Source organism: Chiloscyllium plagiosum, unplaced genomic scaffold, assembly GCF_037043375.1.
Source record: "Chiloscyllium plagiosum isolate Xiang-an unplaced genomic scaffold, Cpla_swu_hap1 HiC_scaffold_3, whole genome shotgun sequence".
NCBI lineage: Eukaryota > Metazoa > Chordata > Chondrichthyes > Orectolobiformes > Hemiscylliidae > Chiloscyllium > Chiloscyllium plagiosum.
Genome location: NW_028270141.1, coordinates 57,527,815 through 57,554,946, shown reverse-complemented (window position 1 = coordinate 57,554,946; position 27,132 = coordinate 57,527,815). Strand labels below are relative to the sequence as shown.

General features: G+C 40.1%; 1 protein-coding gene across 21 annotated transcripts in view; it reads right to left on the bottom strand.

Annotated features, from left to right (window-relative positions):
* The window catches only part of rims1a (regulating synaptic membrane exocytosis 1a), an 857,383-nt gene that overhangs the window by 283,852 nt on the left and 546,399 nt on the right, over positions 1 to 27,132 (bottom strand). For all 21 annotated transcript variants that reach the window (XR_015753101.1, XR_015753102.1, XM_087979575.1 and 18 more), the window contains 3 exons: positions 18,474 to 18,520; positions 15,912 to 16,024; positions 10,591 to 10,721 (listed from right to left, as the gene is read on the bottom strand). Coding sequence is in view for 19 of the 21 variants with exons in the window: in XM_087979575.1 (XP_087835701.1) it covers positions 10,591 to 10,721; positions 15,912 to 16,024; positions 18,474 to 18,520 (291 nt within the window). In the remaining 2 variants the exon portion in view is untranslated. The remainder of the gene's footprint in view (positions 1 to 10,590; positions 10,722 to 15,911; positions 16,025 to 18,473; positions 18,521 to 27,132) is intronic.

Here is a 27,132-nt window from a genome sequence, read left to right as displayed (position 1 = left end):
CATAGAGCCATAGAGATGTACAGCATGGAAACAGACCCTTCGGTCCAACCCATCCATGCCGACCAGATATCCCAACCCAATCTAGTCCCACCTGCCAGCACCCGGCCCATATCCCTCTAAACCCTTCCTATTCATATACCCATCCAAATGCCTCTTAAATGTTGCAATTATACCAGCCTCCACCACATCCTCTGGCAGCTCATTCCATACACGTACCACCCTCTGCGTGAAAACATTGCCCCTTAGGTCTCTTTTATATCTTTCCCCTCTCATCCTAAACCTATGCCCTCTAGTTCTGGACTCCCCGACCCCAGGGAAAAGACTTTGCCTATTTATCCTATCCATGCCCCTCATAATTTTGTAAACCTTTATAAGGTCACCCCTCAGCCTCCGACACTCCAGGGAAAACAGCCCCAGCCTGTTCAACCTCTCCCTGTAGCTCACATCCTCCAACCCTGGCAACATCCTTGTAAATCTTTTCTGAACCCTTACAAGTTTCACAACATCTTTCCGATAGGAGGGAGACCAGAACTGCACACAATATTCCAACATTTGCCTAACCAATGTCCTGTACAGCCACAACATGACCTCCCAACTCCTGTACTCAATACTCTGACCAATAAAGGGAAGCATACCAAACGCTTTCTTCACTATCCTATCTACCTGCGACGTCACTTTAAAGGAGCTATGAACCTGCACTCCAAAGTCCCTTTGTTCAGCAACACTCCCTAGGACCTTACCATTAAGTGTATAAGTCATGCTAAGATTTGCTTTTCCAAAATGCAGCACCTCGCATTTATCTGAATTAAACTCCATCTGCTACTTCTCAGCCCATTGGCCCATCTGGTCCAGATCCGTTGTAATCTAAGGTAACCCTCTTCGCTGTCCACTACACTTCCAATTTTGGTGTCATCTGCAAACTTACTAACTATACCTCTTACGCTCGCATCCAAATCATTTATGTAAATGACAAAAAGTAGAGGGCCCAGCACCGATCCTTGTGGCACTCCACTGGTCACAGGCCTCCAGTCTGAAAAACAACCCTCTACCACCACCCTCTGTCTTCTAACTTTGAGCCAGTTCTGTATCCAAATGGCTAGTTCTCTCTGTATTCCATGAGATCTCACCTTGCTAATCAGTCTCCCATGGGGAACCTTGTCAAACGCCTTACTGAAGTCCATATAGATCACATCTACTGCTCTGCCCTCATCAATCTTTCCCACGCACAAAGCCATGTTGACTATCCCGAATCAGTCCTTGCCTTTCTAAATACATGTACATCCTTCCCTCAGAATTCCCTCCAACAACTTGCCCACCACCGAGATCAGGCTCACTGGTCTATAGTTCCCTGGCTTGTCCTTACCACCCTTCTTAAACAGTGGCACCACGTATGCCAACCTCCAGTCTTCCGGCACTTCACCTGTGACTATCGATGATACAAATATCTCAGCAACAGGCCCAGCAATCACTTCTCTAGCTTCCCACAGAGTTCTCAGGTACACCTGATCAGGTCCTGGGGATTTATCCACCTTTAACTGTTTCAAGACATCCAGCATTTCCTCCTCTGTAATCTAGACATTTTGCTAGATGTCACCATCTATTTCCCTACAGTCTATATCTTCCATAACCTTTCCCACAGTAAATACTGATGCAAAATATTCATTTAGTATCTCCCCCATTTCTGTGGCTCCACACAAAGGCCACCTTGTTGATCTTTGAGGGGCCCCATTCTCTCCCTAGTTACCCTTTTGTCCTTAATATATTTGTAAAACCCCTTTGGATTCTCCTTAATTCTATTTGGCAAAGCTATCTCATGTTCCCAATTTGCCCTCCTGATTTCTCTCTTAAGTATACTCCTACTTTCTTTATACTCTTCTAAGAATTCACTTGATCTATCCTGTCTGTACCTGACATATGCTTCCTTCTTTTTCTTAACCAAACCCTCAATTTCTTTAGTCATCCAGCATTTCCTATAGCGACCAGCCTTCCCTTTCACCCTGACAGGAATATACTTTCTCTGGATTCTTGCTATCTCATTTCTGAAGGCTTCCCATTTTCCAGCGTCCTTTTACCTGTGAACATCTGCTTCCAATCAGCTTTTGAAAGTTCTTGCCTAATACTGTCAAAATTGGCCTTTCTCCAATAGTTAGGTGTTTGTTTTTGACTGGTGTAGTCAAATGTAGTTTCAATGGGTCAAAGGACATTTTTGTGTGATATAAGACCATAAGACAGATTGCAGTATGAAGATCAAGACCTCTATGACTCTAGATGAGGAAACTATCACGGGATTTTTAACTGACATGAAAGGGACAGAAGGAGTAGGGAAAGGTTTAAGGGAATGGAGGTCCTACAATATCTACAACTTGGTATGTGAAAAGCCCAGTTGAAGATTCACTATTGGATTAGTATTGGGAAATGAACCTGAGCAGATGAGAGATGTAAAAATAGTCATTAAGGATACAGAACTTGAGTACGGCTGAAAAAAAAAGTTGGTTGAACTTTGTGTTTTATATTCATCAGGAAGAATAAAGACAAAGAGGGCAAGAATACCAATGTAAGAAGAGAACAAAATTTATACTGGATGTCAATGTTTATTGGTTGGTTACTGGACTTTGCCAGAACAGTATAACAATTAATGATGATTGACAGTTAACTGCCAGGCTTTAGTTCAGATTTAAACCTGACAGGTTGATTTGGATTGGTTAGGGAAAGTGATCCTATGAAATGCTATGATCTACTTTGCAGTGTTTACATGGGCACAGTATGGGATGGACTTTGTGGCTTTTCTTTTCTTGTGGCAAGGACACATGACAAGGGGAGGGATGGGAGAAAAGTGCAATTTGGACAATTGCTTTACTTTTGGTTGTTCCTTTTATTTTTGTTTCTGTTTTTAATCCTGCCTTTTCTATACTAAGATTGCTCCAGAGAATGGTGACCTCGTATACTTTTTATTGTACTCCTGTACTTATGTACACAGGACATTAAAATCTAAATATAAATATGTTCTCTTTGTTTGCAAAGAACTGTAATGTGTGTTAATATTTGTAGCTTCCAGTACATACAAAACCAGGCAAATATGCTTTTGGCACTTGATGGAATAGTAGAAATGGGGCAGAAATATTAAAATAAATGTCTTGGAATATATCAGTGAGATAGAACAACAGACAAACATCTTGAAAACAAGATGAACGAAGAGATAAGTACATTTAAAATAAAAAATGGATGCAATGAACTTGAAAGAGTTCAGAAAAGATTTACAAGGATGTTGCCAGGGTTGGAGGATGTGAGCTATAGGGAGAGGCTGAACAGGCTGGGGCTGTTTTCCCTGGAGCGTCAGAGGCTGAGGGGTGACCTTATAAAGGTTTACAAAATTATGAGGGGCATGGATAGGATAAATAGACAAAGTCTTTTCCCTGGGGTCAGAGAGTCCAGAACTAGAGGGCATAGGTTAGGGTGAGAGGGGAAAGATATAAAAGAGACCTAAGGGGCAATGTTTTCACGCAGAGGGTGGTACGTGTATGGAATGAGCTGCCAGAGGATGTGGTGGAGGCTGGTATAATTGCAACATTTAAGAGGCATTTGGATGGGTATATGAATAGGAAGGGTTTGGAAGGATATGGGCCGGGTGCTGGCAGGTGGGACTAGATTGAGTTGGGATATCTGGTTGGCATGGACAGGTTGGACCGAAGGGTCTGTTTCCATGCTGTACATCTCTATGGCTCTATGACTAAATATGTGGAAACAATCTAGGGAAGAGTTAACAGACGTACTCTTTCACTTAGATAATGCAATAATTCATCAGGAAAACAACATGTTGTGTTAAAATACTGATTGACAGCCAATGTCAATTCTATATTTCAGAGGGAACAGAACATATCCAAGATGTTATGTACCAGTCCATAAAGCATCAGAAGTTAGACAAATAATGGAATCTGTACTAGAGTAGAGACTAGAAGACCAGCTAAAAAATGAGAAAGATGACAATAAATAATCAGCATTGATTTCAAAATAAAACTCTAGTTTAACCAACCATATTGATTTTTTTTAAGAAGTAACAGAGATATTGGATAATGATAATGCAGTAGATATATATCATCCAGATTTTACAAAAAGCTTTTGATTAGGTGTCTCACATTACATAAATGAATTGTGGCACTAATGAAGCATGGGGTCAGGGATAAGTGATAGAATAGATTGCTCGTTGGCTTCAGGACAGAAAGCAAAACATGGGAGTAGAGGGGAATTAACTGGAGTGGCAAAAAGTGGGAGCTGGTGATCCTCAAGCATTATGACTGGGAACTCTGTTGTCATTATTAATATCAATGATTCAGAATATGGAATACAAAGCACACTTTCCAAACTTGTTGATGACAGTAGATTAGAGGCACAGTTATTACTATAACAAATTACAGAAGGACATCAATAAACTGGCAGAATTAGCAAATAAAGCACAACATATTTATGAATACATGATATACATGAGTTCACCCATTTCAGTAAGAGGAACAGGAAGATCATTTATTATGAGAAATCTGAGCCTTGGTGGGGTAGAAGAATAAAGAATCTTGGATAAAAACACCAATAATTAAAAGTTGCAGCATAGATGAGCGTGCTTATAAATAAGGTAACCAAGCACCAGGTTTTATTTCTGGAGGAATAGAATTGAAAAGTAGTGACATTAAGTAATCTAATCTAATCTAATCTGTTATTTCTTGGCCCATTGGCTTATCTGGTAAAGGTCCTGTTTCACTAGCACGGTGGCTCAGTGGTTAGCACTGCTGCCTCACAGCACCAGAGACCCGGGTTCAATTCCCGCCTCAGGCGACTGACTGTGTAGAGTTTGTACGTTCTCCCCGTGTCTGCGTGGGTTTCCTCCGGGTGCTCCGGTTTCCTCCCACCATCCAAAGATGTGCAGGGTCAGGTGAATTGGCCATACTAAATTGCCTGTAGTGTTAGGTAAGGGGTAAATGTAGGGGTATGGGTGGGTTTCGCTTTGGCGGGTCGGTGTGGACTTGTTGGGCCGAAGGGCCTGTTTCCACACTGTAATCTAATCTAATCTAAACCTGGTTTAGACCACATTCACAACACTGCCTGTAATTTTGGTCACCAACTTGTAAAAACGGATATTGAGGCTCTGGAGAGGATATGGAGAATATTTACAAGTTTGAGTCCATAAATTTGTGGGTTTAGAGACCAGGAAAGAATTGACAGGCTGAGAAAAAAACAAATAAAAATTTAAATCTTTGAAAGGCTTTTGCATAGTGGATACAATGAGAATACTTCCTCTTTAAGTGGAAGAGCACAGCTAGTGTCACAGATATAAGATAGTCTGCAAAAACTTCACTAGGGATTTCTGAGGAACCCCCTTTATCGAAAGAAAATGTGTAACTCAGTACTGCAGGCAGTGTTGATGGGAATAGCAGTGAAACATATAGGAAAGCTGGGTAAACATATGAGGGAGAAGGTATCATATTAAGATAAGAAAAGTTGGGAGAAAGTTTCACGAACACCATCATGGACTGGTTGGGCTGAATGGTGTCTTTATGTGCCTTAATTACCGAGAAAACTGGTACTTTTATCCCAATCCCACAAGAGGAAATAATGGGATGAGTGCGGACATCTTGGAGGTTAAGGGAGACTACAGAGATCATGCTGGGCAAGGCCATAAAATAATTTGAAATCAAAGATGAAAATTGTAAAATCAAGCCATTGCCAATGCAGTTTAAAGATCACGAATGTGAGGGGAGTGGAGCTTACTGAGATGTTAAAACACAGGCAGAGTTTTGGATAGCCTCAACTTTATGGAAGATAGGATGTTAAAGACCAGTTTGTTGTCTGTATCTCTAGTCTAGTCCAGAGACAACAAAGACACAGAGCAGAAGGAGAGAAGCTGGATGATGTTAAAGATAGAAACTGGAGGTCTTAATCACGTCACAAGCATGAAATCCGAATCTCTCTCTCAGGGACAAGCCAACACATTTTATTTCATTAAAATCCACAAAAAACTGGGAAAGTTACAGAATGTTGCAACTAGTTGAAGCCTTTTTCTGCCTGAGATTAAAAGACAGAATTATCCCACATCCTGTAAACAGGTGCAGCCAGGTTTATTCAAAATAAATCAATTATTTTCATATTCAGATCAAGGATGTGGGCATCGCTAGCTGGGCCAGCATTTGTTACTCAACACTAATTTTGCAGAGATGGTGGTCGTAAGCTGCCTATTTGAATCACTTGGTGAGAATTTAGGAGGTCTGGTTTGTACCTTTGCGGATGCCACCGTGGCAATATTAGATTAGATTAGATTCCCTACAGTGTGGAAACAGGCCCTTCAGCCCAACAAGTCCACACTGACCCTCCAAAGAGTAACCCATCCAGACCCATTTCTCTCTGACTAATGCACCTAACACTATGGGCAATTTACCATGGCCAATTCACCTGACCTGCTCATCTTTGGACTGTGGGAAGAAACCCACACAGACACAGGGAGAACGTGCAAACTCCACACACTGTCGCCCTAGGTTGGAATCGAACCTGGGACCCTGGTGCTGTGAGGCAGCAGTGCTAACCACTGAGCCACCGTGCTAGTGAAACAAGGTTTTCTCAGTGTATAACAGGACCTTTACCAGATAAGCCAATGGGCCAAGAAGTAACAGATTAGATTAGATTAGATTACTTACAGTGTGGAAACAGGCCCTTCGGCCCAACAAGTCCACATTGACCCTCCGAAGAACAACCCACCCAGACCCATTCCCCTACACCTAACAGTACGGGCAATTTAGCATGGCCAATTCACCTAACCTGCACATTTTTGGACTGTGGGAGGAAACCGGAGCACCCGGAGGAAACCCACGCAGACATGGGGAGAATGTGCAAACTCCACACAGACAGTTGTCTGAGGTGGGAATTGAACCCAGGTCTCTGGCACTGTGAGGCAACAGTGCTAACCACTGTGCCACCGTGCTGCCCATTTGTTTCTTAAATAGAGTGATTCACAATGTAATTATTATGTCCATTACTGCTACCTCTGAAATTCTGGTATGAAGTACATTTGGTCTGTCAGACTTATCAATGCTCAATACAGTTATGTTTTCAAATGTTACCTGGTCAATGATATGAATGATTTTAGTCTTTAAATGGAGTTTAATTTGTATAAATGCAAGGTGTTGCATTTTGGTTAGGCAAAACAGGGCAGGACCTAAACAGTTAATTTTTGGGGTCTGAGCAGTATTGTTGAATAGAGGGGCCCATGGGTGCAGTTTCATAGCTCCTTGAAAGTAGAGTCGCAGGTGTACAGAGTGGTGAAGAAATGTTTGGCACGCTTGTCTTCATTGGTCACAGCATTGAGTATAGGAATTGGGACGTCATGTTACGGCTGTACAAGACACTTCTGTGAGGCCAATATTGGAATATTGAGTACAATTCTGGTCACTTTGCTATAGAAGGTTATTGTTGAACTAGCTGAAAATGTGTTGCTGGAAAAGCGCAGCAGGTCAGGCAGCATCCAAGGAACAGGAGGATCGACGTTTCGGGCATAAGCCCTTCTTCAGGGTTAAACTAGAAATAGTACAGTAAAAAATTACAAGGATCTTGCCAGGAGAGAGGGTTTTCAGTAATAAGTACAAGCTGGACAGGATGGGGTATTTTTCCCTGGACATTGAAGGCTGATGCTTCTAGAGGCTTATAAAACTGAGAGCCATAGATAAGGTGAATAGCTAAGGGCTTTTTCCAAGGGCAGAGGAGTCCAAATCTAGATGGCACAGATATAAAGTGAGAGGGGAAAGACTTCAAAGGGACCTGAGGGGCAATTTTTTCATAAAGATGTTGGTGTGGGTATGTAATGAGTTGCCAGAGGACCTGGTAGGGGCGAGTACAATTACAAGAACTTTTCTGAAATTAAAATACATTTAGACAGGTAAATGCATAGGAGAGGATTAGAAGATAGAGACAAAATGCAGGCAAATAAGACTAGTTCTGCATAGGATGCCTGCTTGACCTGGACGAATTGGACCAAAGGGTCTATTCCAATGCTGAATTACTCTATGACTCAATGCCATTCAGGAAGAAATAATGACAACATATTTTCATGTTAGGATGGTGAGTGGCTTGGAAGAGAACTTGCAAGTGGTGGTATTCGCATGTGTTTCTTTGCCTTTCCTTCTTTATGGTTGTGTTCATCGGTTTGAAAGGTTCTAAGAAGCTTAGGTGAATTTTTGCGATGTATCTTGTCAAAGGTACACACTGCTGCAACTGAGCATTGGTGGCACAGGGAGTAGATATTTGTGGATGTAGTGTCTACCAAGTGACCTACTTTGTCCTGACTCTGTTGAACTTCTTGAATGTAGCTGGAGCTGCACTCTTTCAGCTAAGTGGGGAGTATTCCATCACATACAAAACACCAGTCCATTTGGAACAACAGCTTCTTGTCTGCACTATTCAGAAATATGAAGCAAAACAGTGGAGAAAAAAATGTCTTGATTATCAAAAGTCAGACTCTAGGGTTCTCTCAGCCCCACAGCAAGGCTCAAGGGTCATCTCGGTCCCATAATTGGACTCAAAGGTTCTTCCCTCCCATACTGAAGGATCTTCTTGATCTTACAGGGTGAACTAAAAAAATCTTTAAAGGATTCAAGTACACGGCTTCATTCTGGAATAGAATACGTTCATTGGGGTTGTTCTCATTAGGAGAGAAGCTATGAGTTGATTTGATATGGATGTCTAAAAGGGTTCTGATAGAATAAATAATGAGAAATGGTTTTTAATAGTTGGATGGTGGACAATCAAAGATTGAAGGCAATTCGCTAAAGAATCGATGGAGACATGAGATGGAATTTTTAATGTTCAAGTTTTGAGTGCCTGATTGCAAGGTGTACATAATCACTTGGTTTGCAAAATGGAACTGGATAAATATGATATTTTTCAAGGATATAGAGAAAAAATCTGAAACTAATTGGATTGATCTTCAAAATGACAGGTGCAAGTTAATGGATCAAATGGCCTCCTTCTTTGCTATACAATTCTATGATTCATAAAATTATCCACTGCACACCAAACTCAATTTTCTCAGGCCATATGATAAACTTATGTTTGATAATTGCAATGTCACAGTTGCATATTAACAGAGACTAAATGTCGTTCTGGAAGAACTGATTTGGGGAAAAGTAATGATGAGATATATAGCAAGTTTCCATTATACAGGGAAGACAACTGGATCACTTCCAAGTACACATTTTCTTTTACACTAGCAAAAGTGACTAATTTTGCTGAAAAGGAATATGATATCAAAGCGTTTAATCTTCCATTCATCAAGACAAATGCAACAATACCATCACATCTACTTATGCATCAAATAGCTGTTAATTAGCTGAGGTAATGCCATGGAATTCAAAACTCCAAAATAATTCGAAGGGTATAAGATTTGAACATGTTCCTTTGTTTGCAGAGAACAAGACTCTGCATATGAAGTCTCAGACTGAGGTATCTAAATGAGAGTTTGTGCATGTTCTGGGGTCAATGTTGTGGAAACAAGAGCCTTTTTTGACAGGTATTTTTTAAAAGTCTTGTCACTTGAGTAGATGATTATTTATTTCACAAGCATTTCTAACTCCTCCTGAGGTTGTTGTGGGGCTGATGAGTTCTTGCCACAGTGGGAACTGGGTGAACAGATATGGAAGATGCATGGAGGCATGAGAGATGTATTAAAGATAAAGGAGGCATGCAGGTCTCAAGAATGCATGACAATGGGTGCTAAAGGAATATACAGAATCTCCTCTCTCAACATAAACTACTATTTTTAGTACAAGATAGTGATTTCTAATGATCTAATGGGTGAAAGTAACATCCAGGTCATGATTTAATGTTGCTTACATTCCTTTCAGTGAAAGGGTTTAGGGGAAATAGTGTTCATACGCTGACAGTGCCTAATTTACAATGCTGGTTCTAAGAGGAGTAAAACAACCAAAGTCCTTGGCTTTTTATGAGGAGAGAAAGCAGTAGTCAATTTATTACTACCAATGAATTCCTTGTTTGCATAGCTAAAGCATATAGGCATCTTATATAGAGGCATTAAATGTAAACATGGGGGACTTATGCTGAATTTGGGGGACAAATGGAAGAATTTATAAATGAGCATTGACATGGAACTTGTTTCTCATGGCAGAGGTGGAAGGGCTGACAACCAATGATTTCAAAAGGAAATTGGATAGGTACATGAGAGAAGTAAATTTTACAGAGAGGAGTAACAGAAATTTACAGACAGCCAGGGACACTCGAAAGCCTGAACAGCCTCCTTTTGTGCCATTAATGACTCTGACATGTAATTGTAGATCTACCATTTTATACAGAGTACCTGATGGCCTAGCTGCAATTAATGTTACTCAGCGATGGAGTGACAATCCAGGCATAGGCCTAACTGCCTCATGATTTAAAACATATACATCCTCAATGTCGCATCATTCTGCATTTGAAACCAAATAAGAAGTGAATTTCAACTTCTCAAAGTATGTAGATGCTCATATCCTAACTGCCCAGCGAAACAAAGAAAAGTAAAACAAAATCAGACAGAACTGTTACAAAGTGATTTTTGATCTTCACCTTCGATCTGGAAGGAAGTACATTTTTACATAGGGATTCCTGGGACGACCATCCCCTCGGGAAGGAAGCTCCGTGGCTTGTAAAACATTAACTATCAGCTGATGGCCAACTTTATCGTACCAAAGTTTCACCTGTGAAAATATGAACCTCATAAACAATTTGAAAATCATAGTGCTTAAATAACATCATAGAGCAAATGAAGAGTCGAATCTTTGGTGAACTTCAGAAACCTTGGTGGCAAAAGTTCTCTGTTCTCAATGAGTTCTCAACTGATGGAAAATGTCTTTTACTATTGTATAGACCTTGATTCAGATCAGATACTTAACTAGAACATGGTCTTTAGGAAGTGATGAAGTACGTGTTTCCCAGACTGTCTGAGGCCATTTCTCTAAATTCACTTGACTAATGCGAGTCAATACTAATTTCAGAATCTTCTGTTGTGCAGATCTGAAAACAGGTAAATGAGTCTGCTGCTGAAGGAACACTCCTGAACTTGGTGTCAAGAGTTATCATCTCATGCATGCAACTCATATTTCCTGCCTTGGTTGGCATATGAACATATTTCTTTAAAATTGGTGAAAGACTTCAATAGCAAATACGGCAACTGCACACTGAAGTCCTACGTCAATAATTTTACAGCTATCATACTTTTTCCAATACCTCCCTTCAGAGGTGTTGCCTTTTACCAAGGTGCAACAGTCCTCTGGTAGTCTGTCTTAGCAGATATATTTTCTGTTTGTGCCCAATGCAGATTGTACCTGAATCCCTCATGGAGAGACTTTCTGACACAGTTAGAAACCAGGAGTTGCAGTTGAGTTTTCACCTCCATGTCCTGGCAAAAGAACTGCAGAATTTTGGAGGAGGCAAGGATAATGAGTGAACTCACACAGACCAGGGTTCAAACTTGGGCCTTCCCATTTACAAGGACAGAAACCTCTCTGTTGAAAGAGTTTAGGAGCTGATGAGGACTTTTACTCTTTCAGTCAGCTAGAGAGCTGTGCAGATATTTTTCAAAACAAAGTACTTAAAATTAGTTCAGTGCCAGATGTATTACATACTGGGCATTTCTTCCTTTCCTTCATGCACTGATTCATGCTGTACTCTGAACAATAAGTCTTCTCACACACAAGCCAAAGCCATTGTAACCAATCAGCACTATAAGCTTCTAGAAGTTGCATAATGGGGGCCAGTTAGCTAGCTAGCTATTATGTTGTTCAGATTAATACTGTAAGTGTAAATTCAATTCTCAATCTAGCCAAGGGAGATTTGGCTTGTGGTCATAACTCTGAAAAAAGGAGGCAATAGCAAACCACTACAACAAAACTACTGTTGACAGAAGCTTTCCAAGCTTCTCTGAACACAGGAGTAAACCTGGGGATCTAGAGGATTATAAATATGACACCATTGTTTAAGAGAGGGGCAAAGGATAACCCGGCAAACTACAGACCCTACATCTTGACATCAGTGGGAAAACTGATGGAGGTCATAATACAGGCTAAGATAAATATACACTTAGAGAAATATTAGTTAATTCTAGACAGTTAACATAGCTTTGTCAAGGGCAACATAGCTTTGTCAAGGGCAACTCAATTTTAATTGAGTTCTTCAGTGAGGTAACATAAGCAGTGGATGAAGGCAATGCTGTGGATGTTGTATTTTTGGACTTTGAGAAAGTATTTGAATTGGTTCCTCATGGCAGGTCAGTTAGCAAATTAGAAATGTTTGGAATTGATGGGTCCTTGACAGCATGGACTAGAAGCTGGCTAAAAGATAGGAAACAGATCGTAGGTATAGATGGACATTTCTCAGATTGGAAATGAGTTGAAAAGGAAATGAAGTTCAATCAATTTGTTGGAGTCTTTGAAGGAGTAACATATATTCTAGATAAAGGGAAACTGGCACACCTAATATACTTATTTTTATTTATTCATTTTATCGGATCTGAGTGTCGCTGGCTGGCCAACATTTATTGCCAGTACCTAATTGACTGTGAGAAGATGGTCATGAGCTATCTTCTTGATCTGCTGCCGTTCACCTGCTGTGAGTTGACCCACAATGCCATTATGGAGGAAATTTTCAGAAGGAATTTGATAAAGCTTCACATAAAAGATTATTAATGCAAAGGAATTCATGGTATATACAGCAACATATTATCATTGACAGAAGATTAGCTTGCTGGCAGGAAATACAGATCATGCTGAAATTGGTCTTTTTGTTTGTTTGGCAGGAAATGATGAATATGGTTATGCAACGGTCAGTTCTAGGGCCTGAGCTATTTAGAATTTTCAACATTAACTTAGATAGGGGGAAGGAAGGCATGGTGGCTAAATTTGCAGATGACACTAAGATATGTAGGAAAATAAGTTGTGATGAGGACATAAAGTTGCAGACAAATAGTGTTATGAAGTTGAAAGCATGTACTGTACCTTTAAGAGAGAGTGAAAGCTGACAAGCACCTGTCATGTCACAGAGTGTGCTGAAAAATTGAAAGATGTAACATTTTGGTGGTAACCTAGATACTGGTGGTTTTCACAGCAGTTTGAATTTAACCAATCAGTTTAAATTATGTCCCAAGATACTAAAACCTAATTGAATTTGAATTTTACTGCTTTGACATCGAACCAATGAGAAGATCTGATTTTTGAGGTATAAATAGGAGGGCAGTTAACAAGAAAGAACACCATCTACAATTTGAAAGACTGCTATTTACTACACTCTCTGTCAAAGGTACCTTTCAAGTATGAAACATCTTTGCAGCAGAAGACTGAAGACAACCCAGGGAGATCTACAAACAGAAAAATCGACACCAGAGATGTCAGCTACTGGCTGGTTTTGAAAGTTGCGTTGTTGTAACTTTAATAGGGGCTTTATTGGATCAATTATTGTTATAGAGTGGGAGGTACATAACAAACCTTTAACAGAAAGGAGGCTTTCAGTTGTAAATACTTGTAGTTTAATGTTCACTTTTAGAGTTAAAGAATAACTTTTTTTGTTAATTAGTGGAATTTGTTTAATTCTCTGTCACTCAGACTTTAACAGGTTACAAAGGGAGGTAAGCTTTTCTGTGTGTTTAGTTTAATTAGCAGAAGAGTTTACCAGTGTTTCATATCAATGGGGATAGTTAGAAGTTTCCAGGAAGAATAAAAACCAAAGTTTTATTCAAAGTTGCAGAATTCTGCGATGCAGAGTGACCCATGTTTTTTAGAGCATGAGTCACACACTGTTAGTTTGCAGGTACAGCAAGCAATTAAGAAGGTTAATGGGATGCTATCCTTAAAGAAGGGATGTAAATGCATTGCAGTTGGTTCAAAGGATGTTTACTGGATTGATGCCTGAAATGAGTGGGCTATCTTTTGAGGATAGGTTGGACAGGCTGGGCCTCTTCCCTGTGGAGTTTAGAAGAGTGAGGGGTAACTTGACTGATGTTACAAAAATTCTGAATGGCTTTGACAAGATCGATATGGAAACGATGTTTCCTCTTGTGGGTAAGTCCAGAACTAGGGGATTCTGTTTTAAAAATCAGAGGTCACTCTTTCAGGAAAGAGATCAGAAGAATCTTTTTTCTTTCAAAGATTGTGTGACTTTGAAACTCTCAGTCTGAGAGTTAGGCAGAAGAATCAAAGATTCTCAGGAGTAGAAGGAAATGGGAACTGGAAACGTAAACATGTCAGCTGTGATCTTATTGAATGGTAAAATGGGCTTAAGGGGCTAAATGGCAAACTTCTATTCCCAACCATATGTTTGCATGCTCTATTTTACCTGAAAAACTGTTTCACTTCATACTTATCTATTAAATCTAACTGCCTCTCCGTTTGCCAGCATTGCAATGTCTTTTTATAATATGATGTATACTTCCTTTATATTAGCTGTATCTATAATTTAGCAGCATCTAAAATCTTAATACTGAAGGCTGGATTTTTATAAAGTTAGGACAACACTGGGGCCATTTAAAAATTTCAGACAGGTCCTAATTCTGGGATTCCTGCTCCCCACCAACAATTTTAGTCAGTGCACGAAGAGAGTGTACACTGCATCTCCTCACCTGGCTACTTCTACTTGCTTGTCTGCTGAAATGTTCATACTCTGAGGCCAGCTTTTCCATGACTCAGACTTTCAGATGGGTAATGAATCATTATCTAGATTAGTAACCTTATGAAAGGTAATTTCTGAAGGTCTTCCAGCTGCTTCCTCTAGTCCTTCATAGTCTCATCGCAATATGAACTTATAACTATTCCAAGTATATTCAACCAGTATGCACTATGTATATAGAGTCATGCAGCATCGAAACAGATCCTTAGGTCCAATTTGTCTGCATCGACCAGACATCCCAATCTAATATAGTCCCACTTGCTAGCATTTGGCCCATATCCATCTAAACCCTTCCTATTCATATACCCAACCGGATGCCTTTTAAATGTTGTAATTGTACCTGCCTCAACCACTTTCTCTGGCAACTCACTCCATATATGCACCACCCTCTGCATGAAAAAGTTACCCTTTTTCTCCCTTTTGAAATCTTTCTCCTCTTGTCTCAAACCTACGTCCTAATTTTGGACACATCACCCTGGGAAAAACACCTTGGCTACTCACCCTATCCATGCCCCTCATGATTTTACAAATGTTCATATCAGCCTCTGACGCTTCGTGCAAAAAAAGTCTCAGCCTATTCAGCCTCTCCCAAATTCAAATCCTCCAGACCCAGCAACACCTTGAGAATCTTTTCTGCACCTCCTAAGGTTTACCAAAATCCTTGCTATAGAAGGAAGACCAGAACTGTAGAATGAGTGAAAGGATTTCAGTTTGTTTAACCACTTCTTTATAACAGAGTAGTGGGTGAGAGGTAGGTCTTACTACTTGTCACACTTCTTTATCAGATTATTAGGAGAGCGCCTTTCTGGGTGTTTTGGTTTTAATTATCAGAGGGGTGTTGATTTCCCTCTTCTTAACAATACAATCTCCCAATAATTCCTGAATCATCCACTTGAAAATGCATGTTCACCAATAGATAACAATATATTAAATAAATCAAATAAATTATTCTTTTCATATATAAACAATCATGGATTAGATTTTCTTCTTTGTGCTTAGGTACTGTGTGAATAAGAATAAACAGCCATAGGGATTGGATAGTTGTAAATGATCAGAAAATGATTCTCAAATATCCAATTGCAAAAGTGGAAGTGCAACCTTGTCAAACATTTTTATTTTATTTTGGAAAACATATTACTGAAGTACATAAAGTTCATTTTTAAAAAATGACAAAAAGCAAGCTATCTTCCTCAATATCTATCTACTCCTGCATGCTTTACGAATTCACTCACTGAAAGTTGTCCAGGTAGAACCTGGGGGGCATCTTTCAGAGCTCCAGGACTGGTCGGAGAAATGACTGAAATGCACGGTCGTTCCATCTTCTGTGACTCAAAGGAACTTGAACCTGTAAAAGGTGAAACATCATTTATGTCTGTTTTTACATGTGGCTGTTTGTCATACGAAGCAGTATTGCATTACCAACATACATATAAATGTGCATTTATAATATTTGTTGAATTCTGTATTTCAAATCTTATTAAGAATCTTCTCAAGAATAAAGCCTTCAAAATAACTCAAAGCCAGGAAATAAAGCAAAATAAATGAAACTTTTATTTCACAACTAAGTTCTAATTCACCTCTCAAAATATCATTTACAAGTGAGACATAACATGCAGATCTTTGTACAAACGAGATAAAGTAAATATTGGAAACCTGACGAGACAGTCTGTTGTGCAGATCTCTTTTATGACTAGGATTCGGAGCTCTATTCAGCTCAAAGTAAAACCATGCAAGTCTCTTTCATACTTTTGCAGCAAGGTTCCTATTAATGAAAGATTAATCTGGAGGAGCATCAGTACAATCCCCAAGGTTCGTAGCAAAAAGATAGACCTGATTTAGTGGAATTAGAAAATTGTTTCTCAATATCTGCTAATGTGATAATTTTTACAAAAAACTAAATTGAATATTATGCAAAAATAATTTTAGAAGTCCATTTAGAAAAAGAGATCAGCAAAATACTAGATTTTACTTGACTCTCAGATTAGACCTGAGTTCTACCATCCTCCTGCACCCTGTCACATTATCTGGGGCACTGGTCCTTGCTCACTTACTCATTTCCCAGTTGTTTAAATTGGAGATTCTCACTGATGTGTTTAAGTCAAACATTATCCCAAATCTACCCTATTATTGTTTCTCCTACATCATTAGAATTCCTTGACTGAACTCTTTTTTGAGAAGAGACTCTGGCATAAACCAAACATATGGTTTGGGGGTTGGTGAACCCAGGGAGTGTAGGTGGGGTTGCAGGTGGGCATGTGGTTGTGGTTAGGTGGTAGGAACGTGGGTGTTACTGTCGTAAAGACTTTTGCCTATGGTTGGGACACGGTTGAGTTGGGGGTGCAGTGAGAAGTTAGGGATTGGGTTCGAATGTGGAGTGAGGATGTGAAGCAGGGGGTTAGGAGGTGCAAATGGGCAGGGTTAGAATAGCTTGTGGAAGTAGATGGTCACCTGTGAAATCATGAACAAAATATCCCAGAATCTTTTTAGCTTCACAAGATATGGATTGGAGTTTTCTGAACAAGACATCACTGGACTGTTCATCAACAGCCATCCTTGCTGCACTCTCTATTCAAATCATTTGCACTTCATCCATTGTCTTCTGATTCTGTCTCTTCTGTTTGTCTCTATTGCTGCTGTAGCTGATATACTATCTAACACTGTAATGTAGAACAATTGTGTAATTTAATAACAATTACAAAGACTTGATTATGTATGAGTAGAAGTATCTCTAAGTTAATAACCAATGCAGTTGGTCAAACCTATATTTTTAGGTTACCAAACCTTTTCTAAGGCTCAAATGAAAAGGAGTATCAGGAAGGTATAATCTAAGTGTTGATAAGTAGAGTTTGAGGGGAATATGATGTATGGGCAGTGATGAGCCATTTCATGGAAGCCATGTTCAGGACATAACTTTTGTTCCTAGCTGAGGATTTTCACCAACTTAATTCATTTTTCATCAACTAATATTCATCACTAAATAATAGAACAAAGAAGAACAACAATAAAGCATAGTAAAAGGCCCTTTGGCCTTCCAAGCCTGCGCTGACACATTTTGCACTTCCATATTAAAACTATCTTTACTTACAGGACCTGTATCCTTCTATTTTCTTATTATTGATGCATTCAGCCAAGTGTTTCTTGAATGTTGCTACTGTGCCTGCTTCCATTTCCTCCTCTGGCAACCCTATCCAGGCACTCACCACCCTTGAACCTGTGTTCCCTAGTAACTGACACCTCCACCCTTGAAATAAGTCTCATACTTTCCAACCTATTCATGCCTTTAACAACGTTGTATACTTCTATCAGATTGCTCCTCAACCTCCTGCATTCCAGTGAAAACAAACCCAGTCTATCCACCCTTTCTTCATAGCTAAAATCCCCATCCTGGGAAACCTTTATTCTGCCCTCTCCAAAGCATCCACATCCTTCTGATAGTGTGGTGTACACAATAGGGAGAACCCTTCTTAATCAAGCAGGATCTTTGTATTATTCAAACTGTACAGCCACAAATTTGCTTTGTTACTAACAATTATTCTTATCCTGCAAGGAACATATGGCTGATGTAAGTTATTAAGAACAGTTAAAGTCTAAACGTTGACCTTTTAATTTTGTTCATTCCTTGACTACAAGTTGCAGGAAGGCAATTTATCTTTGCAGAATAGTATTATATTGGATTGTTTCTGTCTGTTACTGGATGGAAAGATGAACTGTGCAAACAATAAATGACAGGAGCAATCAAGTGTAGAAATTTAGGGATTATAAATCCAAATCCTATCTTTTTGGAAAGTACTTACTAGACTCCAAAGGAGGATGGGAACTCTCCGGAATTCTAGGTATATCACTATGGATAAAAAAAAAGTTACAATCTTGTGTCAGCAGGCAATGTCATGTTTTCAGCAAATACTATTCAGTTAAGATACACCAGATATTTAATACTAAAATTATTAAACAAAAGCAAATTATTGTGATTCATATTTATTTTGACATATATTCTCTGTTGGCATTTCAATAGGATATAGAAAGGAGGTCAATGGAATGGAAATTCAATATCTCAAAGTTCTCACATCTGCATGGTGTTAAAACATTTGCAAGAAATTGCTCAAAATATCCACTAGAAATAACTTGTTCAATGCAGCTATCTGATTTTCAATAGATTCAGGCACTTAAGAACCATCAAGATTCACTTTCATTTGATGCAGTGACATCTGTTAAACTTGTCCTCATTCTTTGCAAGAACAATTTGGCTTGTAGGTCAGTCCAGGTCTATGGGAGGAGGGACACTAAATTCCTGCTTTACAAATTTACAATTTATAAAAAAGTAAATATCACTTCATTTTGTTTTGCTCTGGAAGCAGTTCCACTGTTAACTGCAACTACTTCTACTCTTCAACAAGCCTCCTACTCATTGAATCTGTCCAAATGACATAAGTGAAGCTGAATCTAGAGAATTGCCAAAAACATTGCAAGCAATGTGCGATTCATTAGCCTGTCCTATAATTGAAAACATCTGTGCAGCTGCTGAATTGAAATCACAAGTTACAGATTCAAGCTGAGGTTTATCGCCAAGGGTTTGATTTTCACAGAACCTCCATGGAATCCTGCTTCCATTTCAGACAGATTCCAAATGTTATTGTTAACTAAATGGGGGAAGTTGAAAATAATTCCTGAAAGAAAGAACCTCGAACTCTGCAAAATCTTTTGAAATCAGTGCTCAGTTCCCTAGTTTTACTGTTGCAAGGGCCTTGATCTGCAGTGTAAGTTAATGTGACATTCCTGAACCACAGAGAAGATCCACTAACCAACATGGTTTCTCTGTTGGAACTGCCTTGACAAGTCAGCTGCTCATGCAGTATTTGTTCACTTGGCTGAGTTTCAAAACCTATAATGATCTTGGCAGGAGGCTCCATGTTTGTGCTTTTTTATGTGAATTAAGAATAGGTATGTTTATTTTTGTAAGAGATTATGCATTATAATTCAAAAGGTTTGAATAGGCTTCATGAATGGGAGACTTTGTTTTCCAAAATTAAGTGAGAGCTCACTAATTGGAATTTGAATCACAACTTAATACATTTTCTGTACAATTCGCTACTTCAATGAATCAAATTTATTCAGAGATTTGAGTCTCTGATTTGTGTGGTTTAAAAAATCAACAAACTGGTGATCAGGAATAGAGCTCAATTAAAAATTTCACTGTTCTTGTACCCAAGGAGGTGCTGATAAAATATGCACAGAATCCCTACCTTGCAGGAAGAGGCCATTTAGACCAATAAATCTGCATCAACCCTCTGAACTGCATCCCAGTCAAACTGTCACCCTATCTCCATAAGTCTGCATTTATCATGGATAACCCACCTAGCCTACAAGTTCCTGGATACCACAGAGCATTTAGTATGGCCAATCTGCCTAACTTGAACATCTTTGGACTATTGGAGGAAACCGGAACAACCAAAGGAAACACGAGAGAAACTTCAGTAAAATCACCGTCAGATTTTTCAAGTCTTATGAAAAGAATGCACAATAATCAGTTGACTACTTATGTACATGTATGTTCTTTCTGCTACCTACAGGTAATGTTTACACAATCACAATCACACTAAGATATGGTGGGTGAGGTGTAAAGAGATGGCAGAGCTGAGGGTTAGACGGCCAAGCTGCAATTTTGTTTTAGAACTGGAATGCAGCTCCAGAAAACTAAGGCTGCCCTTCTAACCAGTTGCTTTGCACTCACCCATCTGTAAGATCTGCTGCTGAGATTGGATAGTCCAACACTATTGTACATGTGATTCCTGGAGCAAACATGCATGAATAGTTGCTTTAAACTGGGCCTGGTCTGTGGAGGTAGGAAATGTATTCTCCACCTCGATAGCAAAAGTCCAACCCTAGCTCTCCACTGTGTGTGTCGTCACACTTTAAGCTTTAGAAGCTGAGACCTCAGTGTAATGTGTGTTAAAAATGTAACTAGCAGGCTATATCTAACTCTTAATCGGTTAAACATACAGGACAGCGAAGTTGGCAGATGCATAGGATATCTCAAACAGAGAAGTTGACCCAAGTCACAAAATCATGAAAGATAATTTGTCATTCCAATAATTGTTAAACTGTCAGAACATCATTAATCTGAACTCTACTTAATGCAAGTGAGACTACCTTTGGTTAGTTAGGCTATATTACAGGGGACTTGTGCATTACAGTTAAAATGTTTTATTAAGAAAAAATTAAAGAATAAATAAGCAGCATTTAGAAGAATAGATTATACCAAATTCTCTTGTGGGGGCAGTCTGAAACCTTAAAGGTGTCAGAAAGAGACAGACAGCCACAGGCAGTTTTTAACCAAAAATCTCCAGAACAAGATTTGGCCGGCATGCTTAGGAGAATGCAGCAGGTTGGAAGCTGAGTTGAATAACTCAAGAAAGACTTATGTGGGCAAGTGCAACTTAATCATTCTTTTGTGCTAAGGCAAGTAAGACTGATTAAAATAATGAAGTGTGTCTGATCAAAACTGTTGCTTAATTGTTGTCTATGAGGCTTAGATGATACCTATTGTGACCTGTCCCTGTCACTAATTTTCCTCGTAAACTGGTTGAAATAAACTTTAATGTTGCAGAATCCAGTCCTACCACCTACAGATTATATCAATGTATGACACAGGCAAAGGTGAACTTTCTCATCCACGGAACAATGTGTGATTTGGTGAGAAGTGTGAGACAATGGTATCGGATGGCCAGTGAAGAGCATCTTGATGTCGAGGACAAAAAGCCTGATTCTCTAAGCCATGGATTTATTGAGACATACAGCACAGAAACAAACCTTTTGGTCCAACTTGTCCATGCCAATCAGATATCCCAAATAAATCTAGTCCCATTTGTTAACATTTGGCCCATATGCTTCTATAACCTTCCTCTTCATATACCCATCCAGTTGCCTTTTAAATGTTGCAATCGTACCGTCCTCCAACCTCTCTCTGGCAGCTCATTCCATTCATGGACCATCTTCTGCATGAACAAGTTGCCCCTCAGATTCCTTTTAAATCTTGCCCGTCTCACCTTAAACCTATACCTTCGAGTTCTAGACTCTTCCACCCCAAGGAAAAGACCTTGTCTATTTACCCTATCCATATCCCTCATTATTTTATAAACCTGCATAACATAATCCCTGAACCTCCAATGGTCCAGAGAAAGTAGCACTACCCTATTCAGCCTCTCCTTGCAAATCTTTTCTGAACCCTTTCAAGTTTCACAAGATCCTTCCTGTAGCAAGGAAACCAGAATTGCACGCAGTATTTCAACAGTGGCCTAACCTATACTGCTGCAACATGACCTCTCAACTACTATACTCGATGCACTGACCAATAAAGGCAAGCATACCAAATGCCTTCTTCACTATCTTATCGACCTGCAACTCCACTTTCAAGGAATTATGAACATGTACTCCAAAGTTTCTTTGTTCAGTAACATACCATCAATTGTATAGGTTCTGCCCTGTTTTGCCTTTCCAAAATGCAGCACCTTAGATTTATCTAAATTAAATTCCATCTGCCATCCTCAGTCCATTGGCCCATATGATCAAGATCCAATTGTAACCTTCTTCGCTATCCACTACACCTCCAATTTTAGCGTCATCTGCAAACTTACTAACTATACCTCCTATGTTCATATCCAAATCATTTATATAAATGATGAAAAGCAGTGGGCCCAGCATTGATCCTTGTGGCACATCGCTGGTCATGGGCTTCCGGTCTGAAAGATTGGAGAAACAACACCTCATCTAAAGCCCGGAAGACTAAACGTTGAGTTCTTCGATTTCAAATAACCTCTCTTCTTTTCCCCCAGCTCTTTCCCCTCCCTTCCACTCCTCCCAGCAACCTACCAGATTCATTCTTCCCATTGACCAACCATATTGTACCCTCTACCGGTTTTCACCTATCCCCACTTCACCACTCTGGTGTAGCTGGTGTAGCTCCCCCTACATCCAGTCCCTGTCCTGAAGAAGAGTTACACCTGAAACGTTGACTTCTCCACCTCCTTATGCTGCCCGGCTTGCTGTGTTCTTCCAGCCTCCTGCTTGTCTACCTTTCAGTTTGAAAAGCATCCCTCCACCACTACCCACTGTCTTCTACCTTTGAGCCAGTTCTGTATCCAAACTGCTGGTTCTCCCTCTATTCTATGTGAACTGATCTTGTTAGCCAGTTTGCCATGAAGAACCTTATTGAATGCCTTACTAAAGTCCATACAGATCACGTCGCTCCTCTTTGTTACATCCACCGAAAACGCAATCAAGTTAGTGAGACACAATTTAATCACGCACCCAAAGCCATATTGACTATCCATAATTAGTCCTTGCCTTTCTAAATACATGCAACTCCTGCCCCAAATTTCCCACCACCGATGTCAGGGTCGCTAGTCTATAGTTTCCTGGTTTTTCCTTACCACCTTTCATAAATAGACACACCATGTTAGCCAACCTCTAGTCTTCCAGCACCTTATCTGTCACTATCAATTATACAAGTATTTCAGTAAGGGGCCCAGCCATCACTTCTCTAGCTTCCCTCAGAGATCTAGGGTACACCTGATCAGGTCCAGGGATTTATCTACCATCATGTGTTTTAAGATGTTCAGTAGCTCCTCTTCTGTAATATGGACATTTTTCAAGATATTGCTATTTATTTTCCCACATTCTCTACCTTCCATATCCTTCTCCACAGTAAACATTCAAAATGCTCATTTAGTGTCTCCCTCATCTCTAGCGATGCCACACATAAGTGGCCTTACCGCTCTTTAAGGGGCCCTATTCTCTCCTTCATTACCTTTCGTGCAAGTGTATTTGTAAATTCCTTTTGGAGTTTTCTTAACTCTATTTGCGAAAGTTATTCTTTCTGCCCTCTTGATTTCCCTCTTAATTATACTCCTACTACCTTTATACTCTTCTAAGAATTCACTCGATTTCTGCTATCTATACCTGACATAAACTTCCTTCTTATTCTTAACCAGAACCTCAATTTCTCTCATCATCCAGCATTCCCTAAACCTACAAGCCTTCCAACTTCACCCTTGGGCGGCATGGTGGCTCAGTAGTTAGCACTGCTGCCTCACAGCACCAGGTCCCAGGTTCGATTCCAGCCTCGGGTGACTGTCTGCGTGGAGATTGCACATTCTCCCCAGTGTCTGCGTGGGTTTCCTCCGGGTGCTCCGGTTTCCTCCCACAGTCCAAAGATGTGCAGTTCAGGTGAATTGGCCATGGTAAACTGCCCATAGTGTTAGGTGCATTAGTCAGAGGGAAATAGGTCTGGGTGGGTTATTCTTCGGAGGGTCGGTGTGGACTGGTTGGCCCAAAGGGCCTGTTTCCACACTGCAGGAAATCTAATCTAACAGAAACTACTGTCTCTAGACTTTCATTATTCAAGTCTTGCCATTTTACAGCCATCCATTTATGTGTGAAAATCTGCCAATAATCAACTTTTCAAAGTTTTTGTATAATATCTTCAAAACTGCCCTTCCTCCAATCAGTCTGTTATTTTTCATCACTACTCTAAAACTAGAATTATGGTCGCTGGCCCCAAAGTGCCCCTTAGTCACCTGCTCGGCCTTATTTCTCAAGAGTATGTCAAATTTTACAACTTTTCTACTAGGTACATCCACATACTGCTTAAGAAAATTTTCTTGTATACACTTAACAAAATTCTCCACAACCAAATCCTTAATACCACGTTTGGAAAGTTAAAATCCCCTACCGTAACCATCCTATTATTCTTACAGATAACTGAGATCTCTTTGCCAATTATTTTTCTTAATTTTCCACTGACTATCGGGGAGCATCTATAGTGCAATCTCAGTAAGGTGATCATCCTTTTCTTATTTCTCAGTTCCACTCAAATAACTTCCCTGGACATAGTTCTAGGACTTTCCTCCTTAAGTACAGCCGTAATGTTCTCCCGAATCAAAAACGCCACTCCCCTTCTCTCTTGCCCCACTTTCTATCCATCCTATAGTATCTATATCTCAGAATATTAAGCTGCCAGTCTCGTCCATCCCTGAACCACGTCTCTGTAATTGCTATGATATCCCACTTCCATGTTCCTGACCATGCCCTGAGTTCATCTGCCTTACCTGTTAGACATCTTGTATTGAAATAAACGCATTTTAATTTATCAGTCATACCTCATTCTCTGTTTTGTTTCTGCCTGCTCTGACTATTTGACTTACTTCTTTTCCAAATTGTATTAGTCTCAGACTGATCTCTTTCCTCACTATCTCCCAGAGTATCCCTTCCAATAGTTTAAATCCTCCCAAACAGCTTGAGCAGATTTCCCGCTAGTGTATTAGTTCCCATCCAATTCAGATGCAATACAGGTCACTTCTATCTTAGAAGAGAGTCCAATGATCCAAAAATTTGAATCCTTCTCCACTGCACGAGCTCCTCAGTCATGCATTCATCTGCTCTATCTTCGTATTTCTACCCTCACTAGTTAACGGCACCAGGAGTAATCTGGATATTACTATGCTCGTGTTGAATGGTGAGACAAGATTAGCATACATTAACTTCGTCATTCTGATACTACTTTGCCTCACTGATATGCAGATTCCATTCTTCAACCAAACGGAAAGAAACTAGACATCAGTAAGTCCCGACATAAAGGTCAGAGGAGTAATCAAATGACTCCAGCTTGCTGTTTACTTCTCCAGTGACTTGATCTTGGACAGAAACATCCCAGGGCATGTTCCATGAGCAGCTTCCACACATACCTCCCATCTCCCATACTGAGTTGCCTGTCTAACATATCTGGGCCAACTGAGAACTGTGCAGCCAACTCTTAATCAGGCATATGATTGGGCTTCAAAGATGGTGCTGGTGCCAAGAATCCAAAGAGATCCAGGCAACAACCAATTTGCCATTTGTGGTGAGTGGAAGAATAGGATGATTGGGGTGTCATAATTGAAGAATAAAGGCTGAGAAACCTTACAAAGGCTCAAAAAGAGAGAAACTTACCAAATTGAAACTGGGCTGACTTCTGGCAAAATTCAGCCAAAGATTTACTAAAAAAAATTGGAATTCAGTAAAGTTGAAACTGCAGAATATTTTGGACAGCTGGTGATATGTTGATGACATGTTCAACACAATGTGTTGGAAAAGGAACAGAGTGTAGAATTATAACTGTAATTAACCATGTTCTAAGCTCAAATTAAGTCTTTTATATGTGACAACCAGCCTATACAGGAAGAAAATTAAAAATGGCAGTGGACAACTTATCAGCTAGTTCTCATACAGTAGCTATGAGCTATGCTGCAGCAATCAGCACTGCCTACATGCCATGAATGGAATCATAAAGAAGGCATTTGAATATTTATGTTGAGAGCGTAGTGCTAGAAAAGCACAGCAGGTCAGGCGGCATCTGAAAAGCAGGAAAATCAATGTTTTGGGCATAAGCCCTTCATCAGGAATGAGGCTGAGAGACAAATGGGAGGGGTTGGGGTTTGGGGGAAGATAGCTGAGAATGCATTAGGTGGATGAAGGTGAGGGAGAAGGTGATAAGTCAGAGGGGGGAGTGATGGACAGGTCCGGATGGCAGTACAGAGTTAAAGGCTTGAGACTGGAATAATGTTGGGGAAGGGGAAATGAGGAAGCTATTGAAATCCACATTTATCCCACGTGGTTGCATGGTTCCAAGGCTGAATATGAGGCTTTCCTCCTCCAGGTGTCGGGTGGTAACAGTTTGGCAGTGGAGGAGGCCCAGGACTACATTTCCTTGACAGAGTGGGAGGAGGAGTTGAAGTGTTCAGCCACGGGGTGGTGGGGTTTGGTGGGGACGGGTGTCCCAGAGATGTTCTCTAAAACAATTCGCAAGAAAGCGTCCTGTCTCCCCGATGTCGAGGAGACCACACTGCATGCAACAGATGCAGTTGTCAATATTTGTGCCAATCAGCTGAAGCATGGAATATAGGAGCCGAGAAGTTATGCTGCAACTGTATAATGATGTGGAAGTGCCAGTGTTGGACTGGGGTGAACAAAGTCATATGTCACATGACACCAGGTTATAATCCTACAGGTTTGTTTGAAATCACAAGCTTTCAGAGCGTAGCCCCATTCGTCAGGTGAAGTCACTTCACCAGACAAAGAAACACCTTTGGAGAAGGAGATAAAATGAGTCTGGGCAACTAGCAAAAAAAAAGAAAAAAGAAATTGCTAGAGAAACTCAGCAGGTCTAGTAGCATCAATATACAGTTAAAGTTTTGAGTTCAGTGAGTCTGAAATATTGCTCTTAGATTATGGCAAATGCAAATGAAGACATAGCTACTGAAAATGCAAATCAAAGAAAATAGGAGATACCCAAGAAACCTAGTTGAAGCAATGCTAAATTCTAGAAGGGATTTAGAGTTGTGAAGAGATGACAGGAGCGTAACAGTGGCTCAGGGGCTGCACAGTGGCTCAGCTGTTAGCACTACCACCTCACAGCGCCAG